This window comes from Callorhinus ursinus, unplaced genomic scaffold (assembly GCF_003265705.2).
Source record: "Callorhinus ursinus isolate GAN/ISIS: 27379988/994484 unplaced genomic scaffold, GSC_fseal_2.0 scaffold50, whole genome shotgun sequence".
In the NCBI taxonomy this organism is placed as follows: domain Eukaryota; kingdom Metazoa; phylum Chordata; class Mammalia; order Carnivora; family Otariidae; genus Callorhinus; species Callorhinus ursinus.
In genome coordinates this window covers 9,766,085-9,784,652 of record NW_027397112.1, presented here as the reverse complement: position 1 = coordinate 9,784,652, position 18,568 = coordinate 9,766,085, and the positions used below count along the sequence as shown (strand labels likewise).

Here is an 18,568-nt window from a genome sequence, read left to right as displayed (position 1 = left end):
TTGTGGTTGAGTTCTAGTTTCAAAGCATTGTGGTCTGAAAATATGCAGGGAATGATCCCAATCTTTTGGTACCAGTTGAGACCTGATTTGTGACCTAGGATGTGATCAATTCTGGAGAATGTTCCATGGGCACTAGAGAAGAATGTGTATTCCGTTGCTTTGGGATGGAATGTTCTGAATATGTCTGTGAAGTCCATTTGGTCCAGTGTGTCATTTAAAGTCTTTATTTCCTTGTTGATCTTTTGCTTTGATGATCTGTCCATTTCAGTCAGGGGGGTGTTAAAGTCCCCCACTATTATTGTATTGTTGTCAATGTGTTTCTTTGCTTTTGGTATTAATTGCCTTATATAATTGGCTGCTCCCATGTTCGGGGCATAGATATTTACAATTGTTAGATCTTCTTGTTGGATAGACCCTTTAAGTAGGATATAGTGTCCTTCCTCATCTCTTATTACAGTCTTTGTTTTAAAATCTAGTTTGTCTGATATAAGGATTGCCACCCCAGCTTTCTTTTGGTGTCCATTAGCATGGTAAATGGTTTTCCACCCCCTCACTTTCAATCTGGGGGTGTCTTTGGGTCTAAAATGAGTCTCTTGCAGACAGCATATTGATGGGTCTTGTTTTTTAATCCAATCTGATAGCCTGTGTCTTTTGATTGGGGCATTTAGCCCATTTACATTCAGGGTAACTATTGAAAGGTATGAATTTAGTGCCATTGTATTACCTGTAAGGTGACTGTTAAAGGCTAAGCTTCTTAAAATAGCTTACAAATCCCTCAATAATCTGAGTCCAACCTGCCTCTCTTATATGAACTTTCCTCTTCCAAATCCGTACTTCATTCTTCATGCTGAACTGACTATGGTTCTCCATACGTTGCTTATCTATACATTGTATATATTGTGCCTAGGTTTTTGGTGTTTTGTTTTGTTTTGTTTACATTTCTCAGACTCTCTTCCATGTAGAAGGCTCTTTCTATGCATTCCCCTTTCCTTTAAGTTAAAGTCTGATGTTTTAACTTGCTCATGCACTACACACTCCAGGATGCAATCATTTAACACCCTAGTTTGCATTAGTGGTTCCTATATGAGCTGTGGCACTCATGGCTCATGGCAACACCTGAAGGATTACCAGATAGCTAACCAATACCAATGATCCTTTGGTATTGTACCTTTTTCTTTGTGCAAACTCCGATATCCAAGACATCTTTTTGCAAATATGTAGATCAGCTTAAATCCCTGTACATGAGCTTAAATCCCTGAAATTCAGGGACTTAATGAAAGTTTGGGTAAAATTATGATATTAATGAAACTTATCTGGAATTTTCCATCAACATAAGTCCTTTATATATGTTTTTGGAGCTCATTACATTGATTACATGTCTCAATTATCCCTTTTCATAGCTAGTGGAAAAGTTGATCTGAGTAAAGTGATGGATGGAGTGAAAGCTGTTACAGGTGAGTGAAAAGTTAAAGTAAACGTAGGATCCTAATTTTTATAGTAACTATTTTTCTTCATGCCTTAATTGCTATGCTAATTCTATCATTTTTACCTCCTATTTGTTTAATGTTTTCATACCCAGTAGCCCAGAATATTTTCTGATGTGTTTTCCACTAATACACTTCATTTTCCTTATTTTAAGACAGCCAAAATCTATAATAAAAGGTGAAATGATCTTTGGAAAAGACCCTGGTAATCACTTAAAGAAGAGATGATATGTTCTTCATGTCAGTAGAATTATCAGGATACACTGTTTGCAGTTTACTAATTAACAAAAAAGATATATAATACCCATTTCTTGTCATTGTCATTTTGAGTATGTTAGTCCAAGCCTTCCAAGAAGGAGGATTAAATGTGAAGGACATTATTACAGGAAATGCCTGCCCAGTAGAAAATAAGGAGGGAAAGTGAAAACACTGGGAGGCTGTCAGACTGCAATGCAAATATGACACCAAGTGAAGGAAAGAGGAAGAAAAGTTTGGGTGGAAGCATCCTAGATTGCCATGTAGTCTGAGGAAGGTCTGGCAATACTGCTTTCAAGAATCCTCTGGTCAGGGGCACCTGGGTGGCTCAGTCAGTTAAGTATCTGCCTTCGGCTCAGGTCATGATCTCAGGGTCCTGGGATCCAGCCCTGCGTCAGGCTCCCTGCTCAGCGGGGTGTCTGCTTCGCCCCCTCCCTCTGCTCCTCCACCCTGCTCGTGCTCTGTCTCTCTCTCCCTCTCCCTCAAATAAATAAATAAAATCTGTAAAAAAAAAAAATCCTCTGGTTAAAGTCATCATCCCATATCCCCCAGGAAGAGGACTCCCTTAGGAGCTGCACCCAGCCCTTGATCAGTGCCAATGGTAGGTATGGACTTAGTACAAAAAAACACAGATTAATTTCAAAGCAGAAGATGGGGCCCTTGGTTAATTATGTTCTCCATAGTTGGAAATCCTGTAGGTACATTATCATGGATACCAGTGAGATTACCCTCTCTTATTAGCCTTTAGAAAACCAATTATGTTTCTGTGACTGACATTACCTCTGTGTATTTGGTCAGAGCTCAGCGACCCTCACTTTCCCCAGCTCATACTCATTTTGTATGGGCATCATAATTTAGTTTTATTATTAGCAATCATTTGATTGTACTTAAATTCCATGGATGTCATCATTTTAATGTTTTTATTAAGGAGAAAAGGCTGATCTCAATGATGTGAAAACTGTTCTGGAAAACATGGGGATAGAGCTCAAAGATAAAGAATGCTTGGACCTGATGAAACATCTTCTTTCTAAGGGTAAACGTTTTAAATACTGTTGTAACCAAAAAGGGACTTTAGATTTCTGTGTCTGTGAGAATCTCTAAAATTATCTCCATTTCCTCAGTTCCAGGATGGAAAGTCCATCTCAAAAAAAATTTTTTTTAGAATGTCCATTTATACCTGAAATGAATCCCTATCTACAGTTTTACTTTTAGATTGGGAAACAGCATTTCCATAATGATGAGTGTTATTATCAAACATGAAAAAAAAAAGGCTTAATCTGGGATTTGTGGAAAGAGGAAAAGGATTATTTAGAAGTGAATAAAGCAGAAATGGGGAGAAGAAAAGAGGTGTGTGTGTTGTAGAATGCTTGATGTGCTAAATTTCACCCAATTTTCTCTCAGATTTTATTATAAGAGAACATTTCTAGTGAAAACTCTTGAAAAGCCGTTTATCCAGGAGTATCCTAGTGATTTTCCACATTTCTCTGTGACTTAAATTCTCCCTTTTCTTATAGATGATGACAAGATCTTTCAAAACAGGTTGCTAGAAGTTGTGAAGTCTCTAAAAGGTATGTGAGCAGCCTAATGAAAGTGCAGACAAATATGACATCTTTGCTTTTACGCTGTTTCCAAGATATTAGTGTATGCTGCTATCTCTCATATACACTGATTGTAAATTTATGTTCCCACTGAAGATCAAGCTTCACTTTAGCTGCCAACATTTTACTTCATATCTAGGAAGAAAGTCTTGCACTTTCTCAAGATTTTCCCAAACTTTTCAAGAAAACAAATATCAGATTTCAAGTCTGCATAGCAAAATGTAACAGAAAAGATTAGCACTGACTCAGGGAATTTAATCAGCTGCTGATAAATACTAAACTGGGAGTTCGGTCATCAAATTAAATATTGTTTCTACTTTACTTCTGAACAAATAACAAAATATTGTTCAGAAGTAAAACATGTTTCCCTCCAGGACTAGAATTCACTTAGCATTTATTCAGGTGCTGTTTAAAACTTTGTGTTTTATAGTCTGGTCCCCAAGACAAGTCTCAAGAGAAGTGACCTTAATTCTAATGTCATAGTTGAGTTTCTCTATAGACATAAGGTCCTTAGTCTCTTGTTCTAAAATTGATGGGTTTTTTTTCACACTTTACAACAAGCATTATTAACCCTACTACTGGGGGGGGGTGTCTGTGAATAGGCTTTGAAGAATACATAACCCCCCTGAAATTATACACAATCTTTGTGAACACAGACATTTGGTTCATGAAATTCACAACAGGATATGTGTCTCTAAAAGGTTTAAGAACCTCTTTTTTAGAGTTATATAATTATCTTCATGGACTGTCTCTTTCCTTAGATGGGAAAGTCAATGTCAACGACTTGAATGCTATACTGGATAATATGGGAATCAAGATCTCAGATAAGGAACTTAAGGTTCTGACTAAAAATCTCCCTGCTGATGGTGAGCAAGTTTTCAGATACCATTGTTACATGCTGGGAGAGCTTAAGTATAAGAACCATAGCCAGTGGTCCAAGGGAAAGGGGCCTTAGGAAAGGTAATCTACCCTGATAGTAATCAAGAAGCTATAAATATGGGCAAAGCATGTAACCAGCATAAAAGCACGCAGTTACCAAAACCAACATGAAAACATTGCACTTTGTATGTATGTCTTTTATGTTCTTTACCCATATTATGGTCACTAGAAAACACTCTTCCACATTTTGAATAGAAAAATGCAGGCAACTTAAATGATGGTACTTCTGAATTTCTTCCCATTACTAACACATAGGGGTTTGAAATATTATAGAACTTTAAGTAAAATTTATATTATTGAAATGGTATATTTTTATATTTAAGCTTTTCTTTCTAATATTAAGGAAGACAATAAAAACTGAATAAATCAATAGCCTAGAAAAATATTATTCAGTAAGTATTAATTAAGTAACCATATGTAAGGCATTTAAGATAGTGCCTGGCACAAAGTAAGTGAGGATTTATTATCTTTACTCCCATGTTGTCTTTCACAGTATTTTGTGAGTCTTTTTTAATCTCAGTGTGAGTTTGATTTTCTCCTACAGTTGATAGGAGAATTTCACTAAAAAGACCAATGAATGAAGTGAAAGGTAATTTTACAGGTAAATGAGAAGTTAAGGTAAATCTAGGGTTTCAGTCTTTTATATTCGTTTTTTTTTCCAGTGGCATTTCTAGTATCTTATTAAATTCTGATGTTTCATTATTAAATACATGCTTCTAAGGCCCCTTGGATTGGCATTAGGAAGACTTCTGCAATAGAATACAAGACTATATGTCAACTTTAAATCCTAAGTTTTCTGTTGCTTGTGTAAGTAATATGCTTCATGTCACAAATGTTTAACTGAACATCACCTAGAAATGTATATGGTAAACCTTAGAAGTGATGGAGATAATGTATTCACTGAAATCATCAATAATTCTCACCAAAACAATCAAGTTTTTTTGAAGAATAATTTAGATAAGAATCTGCATGACCTTAATTCACTCATCAGATTTTATTCTGGAAGTTGTCTTTCCTGACTTTAGAAAAACTCTTTTTAATTTATATTAAACATGGTATTTTATAAATACCATAAGTCATGCTCAATGGTTCTACAATTGAGAATATCTTTGCCTAACTCTTCATCTTGAAACTGGGATATCATTAAACTGCAGAGAGCATATTTTATAACTTGGGATAATATGAGAGTACCTAAAGCTCATACATGTACCATCTCCTCTCTTGAAAGGTGAGAAGATTGATTCTAGTGACTTGAAAAATTTCCTGGGAAGCCTGGGGATTAAGCTCACAGATAAGGAAAAAGAGAAGCTGCTGAAAACACTGCCAGTTGATGGTGAGCTATCATAGAGGTGCCATGGTCTTTTGTGAGTCTGTGTAAATATCTCCAACTTTGTTTCTGTTTATTTTCCTCCAAAAATGCAAAAGAAAAAATATTAAATTAAGTTCTAAGTTATATGTCTTAGAATTTATAATGGAAGTAACCCTTCAGACAAGAGTTGACATTAACAACTAAACATGTTGTTACCTGTCAAGCCACTAATTTGTTTATATCATGAGAAGAGAAAAAAAGAGAGAGAGAGAGATTGGAGATCCATGAAGAAAAAAATAAAGATAGAAAGCAGAAATAAAAAGAAAGGGGAGTTCTATATGATTTCACTCATATGTGGAATTTAAGAAACAAAATAGATGGACGTAGGGGAAGGGAAGGAAAAATAAGATAAAAACAGGGGAAGGCAAACCATAAGACACTCTTAACTATAAGAAACAAACTGAGGGTTGCTGGAGGAGCAGTGGGTCAGGGGGATCGGGTAACTGGGTGATGGGCATTAAGGAGGGTACATGATGTAATGAGCACTGGGAGTTATATGCAACTGATGAATCACTAAACTCTACCCCTGAAACTAATAACACTGTATGTTAACTACGTTGAATTTAAATTTTAAAAATTGAAAGAAAAAAAGGGAAGCTATACTCATGTTTGAGCAAGTAGACTCCCTCAGGAAGAGGAATATTTGTCACCATGAGAGAAGTTTCTATTTCAAACTTTGCTATATAAGATGAAATAAACTAAAAATTAGAGACAAGTCTTCTTAAAATGTTATTTCTGAAATTATTTAATTCATGCCATTTTTGTGATTCCATGTTAGTTTCACCATTAAATGAAATATGGATTTTCTTACAGCTGCTGGAAAGGTATATCAAAATGGGTTGCTGAAGGCTATGAAATCTCTCAAAGGTAAGTAAGAAACCCAGTTAAAAGTCATATTGTCTGACATTCCCCAACTTCACAACATTGAATTATGAATCCTGGCTCCTCACTTTGATATCATTCCATATTTATGATTCTTTCAGTCTATCCACATTTTAACTGATAACAGCATATATTTTATCTTGTAGGAAATTCCATATACTCTTGCATTTTTTTCAACTTTGTACACCCCTACCCCACAAAAATCAATCAAACCTAGGAAGTCACAGTGTAAGTGAAGTGAAGGGTTAGCTTTATTCAAGGGATCTGGTCAACTCTATGAATAGCTAATATAGAAACTCAGGCAAAAAAATATATTTATAGCCCCTATTTATTGCATACAAGTATTATATTGGTTGTCTGCAGTTCCAATTGCTTAATCTGCTTAATTTGTTTTGTTATATAGGCTTGTTACTAAGACAAGCTCTAATTTTAACTATTTTCTTGACTTTGTATACTTGGACAAATCTATTTGGGATTTTGGCTTTGTTGAAAGGTAATATACAAAGACACAAAATACATTTTTCTTTTTTGTTCTGTTTTAGTTTAATAGAATTTATGACTATTATATCCATTAGGGCTTGATTAGGGAAGCAAAATCACTATAAGTGACATGGAATAAGATTTATTGTAAGGATTAGATTTTATGCAATTGTGAGAGCTGGTGAAGAAATCTCTGAAAGCTGTTGCCCCCGCTTTTGGTTGTGGGCCTAACATCCTGCCATCACTGTAGTCAGTAAGGCCAGCACTCAGGAGGAAAAACTGGTGACAGAGTTGGGGAGAACGAGAAAAAATGAGAACCCATGAGGACAAACCGGAATCTTATTTCCCCCACCCTTAAGAATGTAAGTGACCTGAAAAAGAAACTGGCATCTGTCTCCAAGGAGATATACATGTGCTTAGCCAAGACTAGCTTCCACCCCATGCCAACAAGGCAGTCCAGAAGATTAAGAACAATATCATGGGCTGTAATGGCACCTGGAACCCAACACTGACCTTTTTTTTTTTTTTGTAATTTTTTTTTTTTTTTTTTTTTGAGACAGAGAGAGAGTGCGTGTGTGAGCCAGAGCAGGGTTGGAGGTGGGGGAGCAGAGGGAGAGGCAGGGAATGTTAGGCTCAATCTCACAACCCTGAGATCATGACCTGAGCCAAAATCAAGAAGTCAGACGCTTAACGGACTAAGCCACCCAGGGACCCCCCTGACACTGACCTTTAGAGTGTAGGAGCAGCTGCTTTACTTGTGCCTTCCAAATCTCATGCAACATTTTCTGGGGCAAGCCAGAACTCTATAGGGAAGGGAAGTCCTAGAAATATAATTCCAGCTTAGCCAGTTTGACACAGTTAACAGTCTACCATCATCTTCCCCTTGGCATCCATATATACATCTTTTAGCCTCTCTTATATTTCTAATAATAATAACAATTTCTCATATAACCAAAACTATGCTAACTCTCTTCTCAGAAGATGTTACAAAATCCCAGCTATCCCTCTATCCACCTCTAGATTATGTTTATTTTCTAATTGACTCACATTCTTCCTTGACATCCTATAACTTAAACAAGGATATATAAGGCTAACTACTGTTCACAAATTTTATGTAGATGCAGGGAAATGGGGGAGGAGATTAAAAGAAAAGAATTGGTTAAAATATTCACAAATATATCTATATCAAAAAATATAGAGGCGCCTAGGTGGCTCAGTCATTAAGCATCTGCCTTCGGCTCAGGTCATGGTCCTGGGGTCCTGGGTTTGAGCCCCTCATCGGGCTCCCTGCTCAGCTGGAGGCCTGCTTCTCCCTCTCCCACTCCCCTTCTTGTGTTCCCTCTCTCTCTGTGTCTCTCTCTGTCAAATAAATCAATAAAATCTTTTAAAAATATATATAGAAATACTCATAACTGTTACAATCTTGTGCAGTTCGTTAGCAACTGGTCATGTTGTTGTAGCTAGTATTTATCTTTCTTTTCCCACTGCCATTTCATACCGCTCTTTCTCTAACCAAGCACTTCAGCTGCTCCTACCTCCTTACCCGGTAGGTGATCCTAAATTTTGTTCCTGAAGGATAAGGGCCATTATCAGACCTGTCTGTATTGGATTGGATTGTTTAATTTACAATTAACTTTAATCACAAGGCAAGGGGATATCAGCAGGTGTCCTAGATTCTAGACATATTTATCTCTATCCCCACTTTCTAGTAGCAGCAGCCCGGTTTCCCCTGATGGTCAGAATAAATCACTCCAACCAGTAAAGTCATCCCTTTCTTTACTTGTAGACTCATAGCAACAGGAAGCCAAAGTGGCTCAGATTCAGTTTTTTTTTTTCTTCCTCAGTCAGTTGGCCATAGGATACATAATTGACATATAACATGTAGGTTTAAAGTATACAGTGTGATGATTTGGTACTCTTAAATATTGCAAAATGATTACCACATTCTTCACCTCACCTTAAAAAAACATATTAAATAAATAGAATGTTGGGCACCTGGGTGGCTCAGATGGTTAAGCGTCTGCCTTCGGCTCAGGTCATGATCCTAGGGTCCTGGGATCAAGTCCCACATTGGGCTCCCTGCTCCTTGGGAGCCTGCTTCTCCCTCTGCTTCTCTCTCTCTCTCTCTGTCTGTCATGAATAAATAAATAAAATCTTAAAAAAAAGAGTTTAAAAAAATAAATAAATAGAATGTTGATACGCATGCAAAATTTTGGTATAATATGCTTTTTTTCATATTATATTCATAGTCCTACATTATCTCTTTCCTAAGGGGGGAAGGTTCGTGCAAATGACCTGGAAAACACTCTAAAAAAACTGGGAATTGAGCTCACAGAAGAGGAACTTACAAAGCTGTCAGAAAACCTACAAATTGATGGTGAGCACTACAGCTATCTTCAGGGCATCTTTTATTTTGCTTTATAACTGATATGTTTAAAAATAGATTTATTTGACAGATACATGTTAGAAAGCTTGGAGGAAGCCCAATTTTGTTTTTTTAATTTAAATTTTTTAAGTTTCAATTCCAGTATAGTTAACATACATGTTATATTATTTCAGGTGTACAATATAGTAATTCAACAATTCTGTACATTACTCAGTGCTCGTCATGATAAGTGTACTCTTCAATCCCCATCACAAATTTCACCCATTCTCCCACCCACCTCCCCTCTGGTAACCACCAGTTTGTTCTCTATAATTAAGAGTCTGTTTCCTGGTTTGTCTCTCTCCCTCCTTTTTTTTTCTTCTTTGTTTGTTTGTTTTTTTCTTAAATTCCACAGATAAGTGAAATCGTATGGTATTTGTCTTTCTCCGAGTGACTTATTTCACTTAGCATTATACTCTGTAGCTCCATCCATTTGTTGCAAATGGCAAGATTTCATCCTTTTTTATGGCTAAAAAATAGTCCTCTGTGTGTGTGTGTGTGTGTGTGTGTGTGTGTGTGTGTGTGTGTCACATCTTCTTTATCCATTCATTTATCAATGGATACTTGGAGGAGAGCCTAATTTTAAAGTCAGAATAAATCTTGGGTCTTCATTATAATTAATCTAAAATAGCATCACCTTTCCCTATGTATACCAAGAATTGCAGAGGGTGCTCTCAGGATTCTAATAAGTGTAGATAATAAGAAAGCAAAATAACAGGGATATGAAAAACAGGAAGTCAACAGGCCCATTCTTCTATCCTTCTGTCTACTGAAATCTTCACTCTAAAATGAATTCAAAGATTCTTATCATAGCATAAACTATGATAAGAATACTTTCAATCTCCATCTGCCTGTCTGGATATATCTTCTCTCATTTTCCTTCTGTTCAAGCCATGTTGAACTATTTGTGGTTTCATACACACATAGCATGATGCCCCTCTACTTTTCCCTTTTCTTAATTTCTCCATGTGAATTCTTTTCCATTCTTCCATATTTCAGATCAACCACTCTGATACATTAATGTAGTTCATGCATTATCTCCTGTAGGAAGCAATCTTAGAACATACCAGGCTAGATTAATGGTCCCTTCCTCAGCTGTTTGTTGGTACATGAAGTAAAGTTTCCAGAGTACCTGGCCAACTCCAATAGTATCTTCAACTATGGCTTATAATGGCATCCAAAACACTAGGAAGAACACACTTTTCCTGGCCAAGTTTCTAAGCTATAAGAAACCTTTGTATTAATGGAATCATTTTAACTCCCTGAGATCCAGACATTTAATAAATGATCTCAGGTAAAATGAAAATATAGGGAATTTTTCATGTAATTGTTTCCACAAAATATATGTCTTAGATTTGTGTTCTGTGCTTATTTGCATTGTGCCATTTCTTGTAGCTAATGGGATGGCTGGTCTGAAAGAGGTGATGGATGGAGTAAAAGCTACTACAGGTAAGTGAGAAATTATCAATCTAAGACATTTAGTATTTATAGTAACTATATTTTATCATTATCCCTCAATTGCCATTTAGTTAATGACATTTATTTCCTTATTCATTAAATTATTAGCAATTCATTTATTTTCTGGTATATTTTTTATTTATATGTTTTGTTCTTCTTTCTTTTAGAACAGCCAAATTCTATATTAGTAAAATAATATATAAAGTAAAATTTTAGTAAAGACTACAGAAAAGTTACAAAAATGAGACTAAATAAGATCTTACCTTATTTGATACAATTATTTGAATAAGTAATTTATAATATTCTAATTGAATAGATAGATACATGATGTAAATTTCACTGGGTTCAGAGTTGCCTTGCCATTGTCAATATGATTGTGACTTCCTTTATTAGCATTTAGCGATCAAATTCTTTTCCTGTGAATGTCATAGTCGGTATACATGGAGAGGTCTCATTGGCCTTTGTTCTTTATTCTGTACATATTCAAGCTACATAGCCATAGATTGATTTTTCCCTATTTGGAATCATTAGGTGATCCTTTAAATTCATATATGTAATGATGTCTGCCTTTTTTAAGGAGGAGAGGTTGATGCCAAAGACGTGAAAACTATTCTGAAAAACATGGGATTAGAGTTCACAGATAAGGAACGTTTGAAGCTGATGAAAAATCTGCCTTTCAATGGTAAGCATTTCAAATATTGATGTGACCTTAAAGGGTTTTATTAAGCTTTTTAAAAAAATTTTTGTTTAAATTCCAGTTAGTTAACATACAGTTTCAGGTGTAGAATTCAGTGATTCAACACTTCCATACATCATCTTATGCTCGTCATAACAAGTGCCCTCCTTCATCCCCATCACCTATTTCACCCATCCTGCCACCTACCTCCGCTCTGGTGACCATCAGTTTGTTCTCTATATTTAAGTCTGTTTCTTGGTTTTGCTCTCTTTTTTTCCCCCTATGTTCATCTGTTTTGTTTCCTTTTGAGATTTTTTCAAAAACTCAAACTATCCCCATCTGTTAAGACGCAAAAATAAATAAATAAACAAACAATGCCCATCTCAAAAACTTATTCCTGAGGGAAATTTCCATCTATGCAGTTTAACTTTCCGTTTTGGAATAAGCATCCCCATCATATTGACTCATACCATTGAGGGGAATACATTTCTGAGGATACCCTTACCTTGTAGATAGCTACAGGCAGTTGTGGGAAGTAAACAAGGGAAGGAGGGGTGTTAAACTGGGAGGGGATAAAAAGTGAGAGGTGCTATTACCAAAAACATTGTGCATATTATAGTGTGCCTTGTGTGCTAAATTTTGGATAGATTTACTGTATTATAAACTTTCCCTAATTTTCTCTCAAAATTTATTTTAATGGGGGAAATTTCTAGAGTAAATCATGAAAATCTCGGTTTTACTGAAATAATTTTAGTGAAAAGCTACATCATTTCTCTATGACCTTAATTGTGCCCCTTTTTATAGATGATAACAAGGTCTTTAAGAACAGATTGCTAGAAGGTGTGAAGTCTCTTAAAGGTGAGTGAGAAACATAATGGGAATGCAAATAAATATGAGATCTTCATTTTATACTGTTTCTGAAATATGAATTTGCTGCCATCTGTCATATATAATGATTGCAAATGTATACTTTTTTAGAACTCAATCTTTATCTTAGAAGATAATCTCATCTTCTATCTTGGAAGTAAAACACCACACTTTCTTGTCATTTTCCAAATTTTCAGGAGGAAAAATATCAAATTTCAAGTTTGCATAGCAAAAAAATATAGAAATGATTAGCAGTGATTCACGGAATTTAATAAATAGCAGAAAAAACTAAACTGGAAGTTCATTCATCAAAAGGCAACCTGTAGTTGTTTAGAACTAAAGAATGTTTACCTCCAGTACCAGAATTCCCTGAGCATTTATTAAACACCATTTATTTTTTTTCCACCAGAATTTTTTTTATTCACAAAGAAAATTGAGGCTAGCAAGAGTGGTAGTCCTCAGCTTTCTATCCCCAATCCCTACCTTTACAGGTATCTTTAAGCACACCCATCCTAGTATCAAAGGATGAGTGAGGAGTACCTCTTCCTCTGCAAGGCTTACAAAGATACCCTTGACTCCACCCTCTCCCACATCCACAAAACCTCACCCCATTCGCCATTTTCAACCTCTTCCTCTACAGACAAGCCTTTCAGCCCATGCACATGCTCAACATATCCCATCCTATAAAATAAGCAAACTAAAACTCTTCGCACCCCTCTTTGGCCACAACTCCATCTCTCTCTTCCCTTTCTCATTCACTTCTTCGGAGACTTGTACATACTCTGAGCCTCTATTTCTGTACCTTGCTCTCTTTCTCAAACTAATTTCAGTATTGAATGCCCTTTAAAACTTTGTGTTTGTGTAGGCTGGTCCCTAAGACAAGTCTCAAGGGAAGTAGCCTTAATGCTAACTTTGTAGTTGAGGACTTAAAATATTTGGCCTCTGTGCTAACATTGTTGAACATTAAATAATTTACTTTTTTCACTTTAGAGCAAATATTCTTTAGGTAAATTTTAGACTTTGAGGGAATCCTCGAATAGGCTTTAGTGAGTATACAACCTGTCTGAAACAGTGTGCAAATTTTGTGAGTAATGATCTAATGCTTAACAATTCACAATCAGATATGTGTATCAAAAGAGTATAAGAACTTCTCTTTTGGAGTCATTTAATATTCTTGATGGGCTGTTATTTTTCTTAGGCGGGAAGGTCAATATCGACAACCTGGACACCATTCTGAACAACCTGGGGATCAAGCTTGCAGATACTGAACTTAAAGATCTGGCTGAAAACATGCATGTTGGTGGTAAGCATGTTATCAGATACACTGGTTAACCCTGGAGAAAGTTTAATTAAAAAAACCTTTGAGGGAAGAAATGTCCTTTTCCATAAGGGGAAGGGAAGGCCCAAGAGCCATGTGGTGATACACCATAACCATGACTAAAACACAAAGAATGTCATTTGAGTTGATGAGTATCTAGTTAACAAAGTCAAAAATAAAACAGTTTTTTATATGTGTGATATGTGTGACTTTTATGCTGTCTATAAGTATCATTTATATGTGGGATATGTGTGACTTTTATGCTGTCTACAAGTATCATTTATATGTGGGATATGTGTGACTTTTATGTCTACAAGTATCATGGTTAGTAGCCTTTCCAGTTTTGAATATAAGAATGCAGGATCTTTCAACACACTCACTTCTGAGTAACTTCCTCTTACACAAATAAATTTGAGATGTTATAGGCCAAATTGCATCATTGCAATTGTTTGGTTTTCGTGTTTAGAATTTTCTTCTTATTCATGCTTGTCTTAAAATAAAAACTGGGGAGGGGCACCTGGGTCGCTCAGTCATTAAGCGGCTGCCTTTGGCTCAGGTCATGATCCCAGGGTCCTGGGATCGAGCTCTGCATCGGGCTCCCTGCTGGGCGGGAAGCCTGCTTCTCCCTCTCCCGCTCCCCCTGCTTGTGCTCCCTCTCTCGCTGTGTCTCTCTCTGTCAAATAAATAAAATCTTTTAAAAAATTAAAAAGTAAATAAATAAATAAATAAAAACTGGTGAGAATAATCTAGAAAGTGTGTTCAACAGTATTGGTTAAATAAATATATAAAACAATTAGGATGGGGCCTGACACATAGAAGTGCAACTATTATAGTTGTTCCTCTGTTTTTCCACAAACTTTGGTATTGTATCTCATAATATAATATATGCGCTCTATATGATATATGAGATCTATACCATATGATATCTATAATATACTGTGATTTTGATCTTCTCCTATAGTTGATGAGAAAATTCCTCTAGAAACACTGATGGAAAACATCACAGATTTTACAGGTGAGTGAAAAGTTACCATAAAATTAGGATTCCAGTTATCTACATTAAATTTTGTTTTTTCTGATATTTTCTACTACTCCATCATTGACTTATAAATTCTGGTATTTCTCTATATTTATTAATGAAGTATTTGTCTCTAGAGTTTCATGTATTGTTATAAAATTATTTGTTTTTGCAATGAAATTATCATACTATTTCTTGCTTTCAAATTCTGCAATCTGTTGTTTATGTCAATAATATAATTCACTTCACCAGTGATTAATAACCACAGTATAGAATGACACAGCAAATCAGAGAGTGGAGCCTAAAATTGATTAAGGTAATGTCTTCGTTGTATTTATCATATAATTCTTATTTTTTAATTAAAATACTTTTTTCAAAGAAAAATTCATGTAAGCATCTATTTTTTTAATTAATAGATCAAATTTTATTCTGAAAGTAGTCTGCTCCTGATTTTAGAAGAAACTCTCATGTTCATATTAAGGAAATAAATTTGACCTAACACCTATATTGATTTTGTAGTTGAGAATGTTTCATTTTTACTTTATTCTTCAATCTGAAAACAAGGAGATGATATTAATTGTCCTAAAATAATTTTTTCATTAGAAATAATTATTGCTATGTGAAATAAAGATGTATACCAAATTTCCTATTTTCAAAGGTGAGAAGATTGAGTCAAGTGATCTAAAAAATGTTCTGAGAAATCTCGGAATTGAGCTTGCAGATAAGGAACTAGAGAAGATGCTGAAAATACTGCCAGTTGATGGTGAGTCATACAAGTGTCTGTGGAAGCTTCCAGGGAACTTGGATTTTTGTGGATCTGCATGAAAATTTTAATTTCTTCTAAAACATGATAGAACTTTTTTTTAAGATTTTATTTATTTATTTGACAGAGAGAGACACAGTGAGAGAGGAAACACAAGCAGGGGGAGTAAGAAAGGGAGAAGCAGGCTTCCCGCTGAGCAGGGAGCCTGACGCGGGGCTCCATCCCAGGACCCTGGGATCATGACCTGACTCTAAGGCAGATGCTTAACGACTGAGCCACCCAGGTGCCCCTAGAACATTTTTTAAAAACTAACATGTAAGCTACATATAAAAACTGTAAGTGTCATTTAGAGTTTATTTTGGAAGCCAAGTGATTCCTCAAATGTGAGTTGCCATCAGAGCTAACAAATGTCTACTTGTTGCCCTTCAGGGCTTATACCATAAGAAGGAAAAAGAAAGAGATAAGAGAGCAGTGGAAGAAATTAAAGATAAAAGTGAGAATTAAAAAGAAAGGGAAGATATATTTATACAGTACAGTAAGCCCACTCAAGGGGACAAGTTTATCATATTGAAAAAGGCTTCTCTTCCTTAATTTCATTGTTATATAAAGATGAAAATTTTGGGTAAAACATTTTTAACAGAATTACTGAGATATCATCCATATGCCATACAATTAACCCAGTAAAGTATACAACTCGGTGAATTCTAATGTATTCACAAAATTGTGCATTCATCACCACAATCAATTTTAGAACATTTTTATTATCCCAGAAAGATACCCCATACCCATTGACCATCACCTCCCAATTTCTCCATTCCCCCTCAGCCCTGAGCAACCACTAATCTATTTTCTATCTCCATCAGTTTTCCTATTCTGAATGTTGCACATAAATAGAATCATATAATATGTGGTCCTTTGTGACTAGTTTCACTTAGCACAGTGTTTTCAAGGTCCATCCCTATCCTATTATGTATTAGTACAGTTGACCCTTGAACAACACAGGGGTTAGGAGCACTGACTCCCTGTGCAGATGAAAATCCATGTATAACTTTTGACTTTCCAAAAACTTAACTAATTGCCTACTGTTGACCAGAAGCCTGATAACATAAACAGTCCATTAATATATATTTTGTATGCTATATGTATTATATACTCTTACAATAGGTAAACTAGAAAAAAGAAAGTGTTGTTAAGAAAATCATAAGGAGGGGCGCCTGGGTGGCTCAGTCGTTAATCATCTACCTTTGGCTGAGGTCATGATCCCAGGGTCCTGGAATCGAGCCCCGCATCGGGCTCCCTGCTCAGTGGGGAGCCTGCTTCTCCCTCTCCCACTCCCCCTGCTTGTGTTCCTACTCTCACTGTCTCTCTCTCTGTCAGATAAATAAATAAATAAAATCTTTAAAAAAGAAAAGAAAAAATTGTAAGGAAGACGGGTGCCTGGGCGGCTCAGTTGATTAAGCCTCCAACTCTTGATAACACCTCAAGTCACAATCTCACCGTCCTGGGATGGAGCCTGGTATGCGGCTCCAGGCTCAGCACAGAGTCTGCTTGAGATTTTCTCCCTCTGCCTCTGCCCTTTTCCCCTCCCCCTTCTTGCACTCTCTTTCTTTCTCTCTCTAAATCGTAAGGAAGAGAAAATACATTTATAGCACTGTAAACACTCCATATATAAGTGGACCTGCACAGTTCAAACCCCTGTTTTTCAAAGATCAACCGACATTTTAGCTATTATGAATAATACTCCTCTGAACATGCATGTACAAGTTTTTATGTGGATACATATTTTCTTTTGTCTGGAGTATATACCTTAAGAGTGAAATTGTTGGGTCATATAGTAACTCTATGTTTAACCTTTTGAGGAAACCAGGCTGTTTTCCAGAGTGACGGCCTACTTTACATTTCCACCCGCAGTGTACCAGAGTTCCACTTTCTCCACATCCTAGTCAACACTTATTATTATCTGTCCTTTGATTATATTGTAGTGAGTGTGAGATGGTATCTTATTCTGGTTTTGATTTCCCTGCTGGCTAATGATGTTAAGCATCTTTTAATGTGTATATTGGCTAAATGTATATCTCCTTTGGAGGAAAATCTTTTCATAACCCTTGTCCATTTTTAAATTTAGTTATCTTTTTATTATTGAATCGAAGTCCTTTATATATTCTAGATACAAGTCCCTTATATTTTCTAAATACAAGTTCCTTTTCAGATATATGATTGCAAGAGTCTTCTCCTGTTCTGTGAATTATCTTTTTACTTTCTTGATAGTGTTCCCTGATGCACAAAAGTTTTTAATTTTGTTGTCCAGATTATAATTTTTTTCTTTTGTTGCTTGTGCTTTGGGTGTCATATATAAAAAACTATTGTCTAATCTAAGGTTAAGAAAATTTACAGCTGTTTTAACATTTTTATTGTTTTAGCCCTTATAGTTAGATCTTTGATCCATCTTGAGTTAATTTTATTTATTTATTTATTTATTTTTACAGAGAGAGAGTGTGAGCAGGGGCAGAGGGGGAAGGAGAGAGAGAATCCCAAGCAAGCTCCACACCCAGCACAGAGCCTTTTGCGAGGCTTGATCTCATGACCCTGAGATCACAATCCAAACCAAAATCAAGAGTCAGATGCTTAACTTACTGAGCCATCCACGTGCCCCATATTGAGTTAATTTTTGTATATGGTGTGAGATAGGGATCCAAAAGAATATTCTCTTTGCACATGAATATCCAGTTGTCCCAGCACCATTTGTTGAAGAGACTATTCTTTCTTCATTAAATGGTGCTGGTACCCTTGTCAAAAATCAATTGACCATAAACTGGAAGGCTTATTTCTGGATTCTGAATTCTATTCCATTGATCTATATATCTACTTTTATGCCAGTCCCCCACTGTCTTGATTACAGTAGTTTTGTAGTTTTTAAAATGAAAAGTGTATGGGTTGCCTAGATGGCTCATTTGGTTAAGTGTCCAAGTATTGGTTTCAGGTCATGATCTCATGGGTTGTGGGATTGAGCCCAATATGGGGCTCTGTGCTCAGCAG

General features: G+C 35.9%; 1 protein-coding gene across 5 annotated transcripts in view; it reads left to right on the top strand.

Moving 5' to 3' along the window:
* EFCAB3 (EF-hand calcium binding domain 3) overlaps positions 1-18,568 on the top strand; it is a 306,183-nt gene that overhangs the window by 102,254 nt on the left and 185,361 nt on the right. For all 5 annotated transcript variants that reach the window (XM_073883095.1, XM_073883094.1, XM_073883093.1 and 2 more), the window contains 13 exons: positions 1,401-1,454; positions 2,668-2,772; positions 3,254-3,307; positions 4,099-4,203; positions 5,505-5,609; positions 6,459-6,512; positions 9,280-9,384; positions 10,828-10,881; positions 11,468-11,572; positions 12,371-12,424; positions 13,632-13,736; positions 14,713-14,766; positions 15,428-15,532. In XM_073883095.1, coding sequence (XP_073739196.1) covers positions 1,401-1,454; positions 2,668-2,772; positions 3,254-3,307; positions 4,099-4,203; positions 5,505-5,609; positions 6,459-6,512; positions 9,280-9,384; positions 10,828-10,881; positions 11,468-11,572; positions 12,371-12,424; positions 13,632-13,736; positions 14,713-14,766; positions 15,428-15,532 — 1,059 coding nt within the window. The remainder of the gene's footprint in view (positions 1-1,400; positions 1,455-2,667; positions 2,773-3,253; positions 3,308-4,098; positions 4,204-5,504; positions 5,610-6,458; positions 6,513-9,279; positions 9,385-10,827; positions 10,882-11,467; positions 11,573-12,370; positions 12,425-13,631; positions 13,737-14,712; positions 14,767-15,427; positions 15,533-18,568) is intronic.